The 6235-nt window shown below is 54.8% G+C and overlaps 1 protein-coding gene across 1 annotated transcript; it reads right to left on the reverse strand.

Moving 5' to 3' along the window:
• Positions 1–223: 223 nt before the first annotated feature.
• LOC134420582 (olfactory receptor 14A16-like) lies at positions 224–937 on the reverse strand (the record flags this gene model as incomplete). The annotated part of the gene is made up of 1 exon (XM_063160738.1): positions 224–937. A coding segment is annotated over one exon (714 nt), but the record flags the coding sequence as incomplete, so codon positions are not given.
• Positions 938–6235: the final 5298 nt, after the last annotated feature.

Here is a 6235-nt window from a genome sequence, read left to right on the forward strand (position 1 = left end):
CTGAGGCCACAGTGAAGTTTGGAGAAACAAAATAAGAAATTATACAAAAAAAATGGCCTTGATTTAGGCAGAATATTAAAAAATGACAACAGAATAAAAAACATAACCAATCCAACAAGAAGTATCAAAGATTACTTGAATTTCAAGAGATATGTAGAAATTTGCAACCAGTTTAATGTTTCCCAAATGGTGCACTCAGCAGTGTCCACACTGCAGCCTTGAGCTCCTGATTCCTCAGGCTGTAGATCAGGGGGTTCAGGGCTGGAGGCACCACTGAGTACAGAACTGACACAGCCAGGTCCAGCAATGGGGAGGAGATGGAGGGGGGGTTCAGGTAGGCAAAAAAGCCAGTGCTGATGAACAGGGAGACCACAGCCAGGTGAGGGAGGCAGGTGGAAAAGGCTTTGTGTTGTCCCTGCTCAGAGGGGATCCTCAGCACAGCCCTGAAAATCTGCACATAGGAGAAAACAATGAACACAAAACAACCAAAACTTAAACAGACACCAAGCAACGAAATCCAAATATTTCGGAAGGTGGAGTGTGAGCAGGAGAGCTTGAGGATCTGGGGGATATCACAGAAGAACTGGCCCAGAGCATTGCCCTTGCACAGGGGCAGGGAAAATGTATTGGCTATATACAGCAGAGCAGTGAGAAAGCCACTGGCCCAGGCAGCTGCTGCCATGTGGGCACAAGCTCTGCTGCCCAGGAGGGTCCCATAGTGCAGGGGTTTGCAGATGGACACGTAGCGGTCGTAGCACATGATGGTCAGGAGGGAAAATTCTGCTCCAATGAAGAAGAGAAAGAAGAAAACCTGTGCAGCACATCCTGCATAGGAGATGTCCCTAGTGTCCCAGAGGGAATTGTGCATGGCTTTGGGGACAGTGGTGCAGATGGAGCCCAGGTCACTGAGGGCCAGGTTGAGCAGGAAGAAGAACATGGGCGTGTGCAGGTGGTGGCTGCAGGCTACGGCGCTGATGATGAGGCCGTTGCCCAGGAGGGCAGCCAGGGAGATGCCCAGCAAGAGGCAGAAGTGCAGGAGCTGCAGGTGCCGTGTGTCTGCCAAAGCCAGCAGGAGGAAGTGACTGATGGAGCTGCTGTTGGACATTTGCTGTCTCCAGACATTGGAACCTTTTGAAGAAAGAATTACAGTGATAATGGAGGTTTCTCCAGAAGATTCAAAGCCCTTTCTCATAGACCCTTTCTTGCCACTAAACACCTCCCCCTGTCTATATCTAGGAGACCTTCCTTCAGCTTTGTTGCTAGGGCCCTGATTGCTGCCGGCCAATGTTGTGTGAGGAGCTGGACCTTGGCCTGCAGGACACCTGGGAGTCACCCTTAACCCCCAGTCAGTGCAGGGGAACAGTGAGGGCAGGGGCCAGTCCTGGTGTTGGGACTTGGATAAAGAATGTTCCCCTATGGCAGAGGAGCTGCCTGGGTGAAGGGATGGGGGTAACAGAAAGCAGAATGAGAGATTCTGCTGCACCTGGGGAGAACAGAGAGTTCAGGAAGGCAGGAGGATTGTCTGAGGCCTAGTGCAGACTGAGGGGAGCTGCTCTGTCCCTCTTTCCTGTTCCAGCTGCCCTGCACTTACACCTTTGTGAGATCCACTCCCGTATTACCCTGGACAGCCAGGAGACACAGCTGAGAGCAGAGGGATCCCTGGCTCACAAAGTTGCCTGAGGGCCACTGTCCTGCCCTGCTGCTGCCTGGCAGGGGCTGGGCAGGGCTGGGCAGGGAAAGGCTTTACCTCAGGCCCTTCTCTCTCCTTGCCTTTCCCAGGTGCTGCTGGCATTGCTGAGGGGCTCTCTGCCATGGCAGTTGCAGCTGCAGGGCCAGGCCCAGCCCTTGGGCTCCTCCTGTGCAGGCTGAGCACAGCAATGGGGTGTCCCACCCTTTCCCAGAGTCAGGAGAGTGGGCTCATTGCCAGCCTCCCAGGCTGCCCTGCCCAGAGCTGCCCGGGCACAGGGAGCTGGAACACCCCATTGCTGTGCTCAGCCTGCACAGCAGGAGCCCAAGGGCTGGGCCTGGCCCTGCAGCTGGAACTGCCATTGCAGAGAGCCCCTCAGCAATGCCAGCAGCACCTGCGAAAGGCAAGGAGAGAGAGAGCGGGGCCTGAGGAAAAGCCTTTCCCTGGCCAGCCCTGCCCAGCCCCTGCCAGGCAGCAGCAGGGCAGGACAGTGGCCCTCAGGCCCTGGTCAGCAGGGAATGGGCACATGGCCGCAGAGATGCCCTTCATCTCTGGGGCTGCTCTGCTGGCCCAGGAGGGACTGAGGGCCCTGAGCCCCCGGGCTGAGGGCTGTGCTGGCTGCGAGGGGACACAAGAGCTGTGCTGCTCAGGGCAGTGTGTGCCCTGCAGGGCAGGCCTGGCAGGTGCCACATCTGCCCTGCAGCAGGGCTTCCCTCAGCACTGCCTCCCTCCCTGCCTGCCCACGGCTCTGCTGCTGGAGCTGTCCCAGCCCCAGCTGCTCCTGTGGCCCCAGGCTCCTTCCCTGCCAGAGCTGCCAGAGCCCAGCCCAGCCCCTGGGCCAGCCCTTCCCTGCAGCTGCTGGGCCCTGCAGGGATTAAAGAACAGCTCCCCCAGTCTGGGCACCATGGAAAGCTGATGCTGCATGGATCTGGAGGCTGGGCAGGTGCAGGCACTTGCTGAGGTGCCCAGGAATCCTCAGGGTGACAGTTTAAGTGCCTCAGCCCCTGCTCTACCCTGCACAGTTAATTTTCTATTGCCGCCAAGCTGAGCCAGGGAAAAATGGGAGCACAGATTCAGGAAAGCAGAGACACAAGCAGGAAACTCCTACCCTGAATCAGCTCATGACAAGTCCCCTCAGAAATGAGCTGGACATGAGCTGGAGCTCTGAGCAGCCCTGGCTGCAGCCCCAGCTTCACCCCCTGCAGCCGTCCCTGGCAGCAGGAGCCGTCCTGCCCTGTCCCTCTGACAGTGCCCAGGGGTGCCCTGCTCTGCAGCACATCCACCCCAAAGCAGAGACAGCAGCAGAGCCATCCTTACAGTCACATCAGTCCTGTCCTAGGTCAGCTTCAGGATATGCCTCCAGGAGCACAGGGGACATTGCCCTGCACCCACACACTCACCATGCACAGGGCTGTGAAGATCTTTCCCCAAGTGAAGTCTCAGCTCAATGTCTTCCCAATCCTGATTGCCTTCAGCCTGTCTCTGCCTGGCTCCTGTCCCCTCAGTGCCTGCAGGCAGAGCCCTCAGCCCTGCTGGGCTGGGAGAGGAGCTGGCCCTGGGAAGAGCTGTTCCTTTAAAGCTCAACAGCACAGACACAGCACAAGGATTTAATGAGCCTCTGGGGATTTGGTGTTGTTTACATCAGACTCAGTCCCTGAGAGTGTCTTCAAAAAACTTTTCAACAGCTCAAACTTAAAATGGAACTTCAAATTTCATTCAAGTTTTAATGGGTCCCACTGAGGAACACGACTGAGAAAGTGTCTCCAGGTTCCAGTTAGAGCAGAACACTGGAGGCAGTGATGACAGCTGGGGACAAACAAGGCAAAGGTGTCTGTGGTGCTGAGCAAAGCTGGATGTGTTTCAGGAATGCCAAGGGCCAAGGCCTGAGCCCCAGCCCCTGGCCAGGCAGATCCTGTCCCTCCCTCCTTGCTCAGGGCTCTTCCCGGGATGGGCACTGGCATGTGGGGCTGTGCAATGCCAAGGGCAGGAGCATGGGGTGGCCCCTGCCAGGCTGCTGAGCAGGGACAAGGAGGCAATGAGGCCCCAGCCCTGCAAGGGTCACTTGTCTCCTGCTCCTGCCTCAGGCCCGGGCCCAGCAGCCATGGCCAAAGTGCTGCCCAAGTTGGCTCTGTCAGGGCTGTCTTGCAGCTGCTGCACATGCCTGTGCCCTGTGCAGCCCAGGCTGTGCTACAGAGTCCCTGCCCTGCGCCTCTGTCCCTGCAGGCTGTAAGGAGCAGGTCCCCCTGTACCTTTTGGACATATGCCTTGGCATATTGGAACGTTGTCCACATGGACATGGATGGCTACAGAACACTAAAACATAAATTCTCATCCCTTTTTTTCTGAAAATATAGGATAAGTCCTTATACTATCCATTGGTGCTTTTCATTATAATAAAACTGTCCTTTCTGAATAGAAGGGTGTCCTTCTTATTGTATAATATCTAATACAAAGGTTAAAATAATTAGGAATCATTTTAGGCATTGGCATTCATGACCATAGCACTCTAGGAAGCGGCCAAGTTAGAATCCATGTGTTTTTCAATACAACTATTGTTCTGGAAGATTGAAACATAACTGAAGAGCACAACTGGGAGGTGACTTTGTCCTGCAGCCTTATGGTTCTTCTTTATTAAGAAATTCATGTGTAGAATTATAACTAACCTGATGTCACTTGTATTTTTAGAGGGAATAAAGGGGTGATGAAGGGTAACTAAGGCCTATCCATAAGACAATCTATAAATCTCCAGATTAATGAGCGCCAAAGGATAAGTTATCATGGTATATCACGTTAAAGGGTACCTTTATCAACACCATATGGATCACCACTTGTCTGGCCTTTGGACACTCAACTTTTCAGCTACCTCATACAGACATGTTCATACACACAGACCAGTGTGCAAAAAGGTTTCTCATCTGACTCCACCAGATCCCACTGGCTCTGCAGAGCAGTCAGAAAATACACTGAGAGTCTAATGAGGAAACAGGGTACTGTGGAACAGTGCAGGGACCAGGTGCAAGACAGGACCTTACAAGCACACTGACCAGCATCTGCCAGCATGACAGACACCACTTATTGTATTATTCCTCTATTTTCCGATGTCTATTTCTCTTCAAACCACCTTGATCCCTCCCTTTTCCTTCTTTGTTTCTTTCCCTAACATTCTATATTTCGTGTAGTGAAATTCAAAAATGCTGCTTCCTTGCACCCCAATATTAACCCTGTAACACTAGGCAGTAATACCAGGCCATTCTGCAAAGCCATCTGGAGAGCCACTCTGCTGACTCATGGTGATAAGTTTTCTTCCCACACCATGAGGCTTAGGCTGCCTTGGAACATCTGGGAATGTTTTTATTTATTTATTTATACGTCTTTTTAAATTTAATGTATTTTATTTCTTTATTTAGCATCTTTTACCATGGTCCACATGTTCCATATGGTATACCATGTCCCCTGCTACAGAAGACTCCACCATCATTGCTCTTACTTTCAAAATGAAAACAATACTGAATAAACTTCTGTCCTTCAGTGGCACCAAACTACTGACAGAGTCTGATGTGAATCTCTGCTGGTCACCTTGTTCCAGTGATAGACAGGGGTGTTGGCCAAGTTATATCTCCCAAGGCCACAGCCATCTTTTGGTAATGTTGAACAGGTCTTGGACCACATAAGCCATGTTGTACAACTCATCCCCTGGCTGCCCCACCTGGCTGCCCCTTCCTTTGCTGACAGCAGGAGTCCAGGCTCTGGATCTTGGCTGAACACGGCAAGTTCCCATGTTTGGACAGGCTCAAAGGCTGCCCCAGGGGAGTGAAGGGCTTGGCACAGGGGTGAGCAGACAACGGACAAATGGGCACCAGGACAAATGGCCCCAGAGCTTCACTTGCAGTGGCGGCAGTGGCAGCATTGGCAGCGAAAGAAGTGCCTTTGTCGACTCCCTCTTGCTTTTCTTCTCCCTCTTCCGCAGTCCCGCACCCTCTCCCGCTCTCCATTTCTCGGTGCCCCCTCCTCTCCCAGTTTCTCTCTCCCCATACCTGGCCAGGCCATGCCCCCGGCCCACCCCTGGCCCTGGGCAGGGCTGACTGGTGCCCAGCCCCGGGTGTCCCGCCGTGGTCTCGCCTCCGGCTGTCTCTGCCTGTGCTGGCAGTGGTGCTGCTGGGCGGGCATCAGTGCCTGGGGCTGGGGCGGCATCGCCTCCCTTTGGCTCCACCTGGCCCGAGCCCGGCCCCAGACCCGACCCCGGCCCCAGCCCCGGCCCCGGCGCAAGGCCCGGCCCTGGCTCCTCCCGGGGCCCGTGGAGGACACAGGTGGCACGGCCGCTCCTGCTGCCTCCGCTGCATCTTGCCTGGCTTGAGCTCCGCCGCTGTCCTGTTCCCAGGAGCGAATGCCTGGGCATGGCCGGCCTGTGGTGCTTGAGGGGCGCTCGGGGGCCGTTGCTGGCTTCGGACCGAGTGCTGACAGCCGTGTCCTTCTGTCAAGGAAGGCACAGCAGGGTCTGAAGGAGCAGGACAGGCTGGGCTCGCTGCTGGGGCGCGGGGGCTTCGGCAG

This window comes from Melospiza melodia, chromosome 7, assembly GCF_035770615.1.
Source record: "Melospiza melodia melodia isolate bMelMel2 chromosome 7, bMelMel2.pri, whole genome shotgun sequence".
Classification (NCBI taxonomy): Eukaryota; Metazoa; Chordata; class Aves; order Passeriformes; family Passerellidae; genus Melospiza; species Melospiza melodia.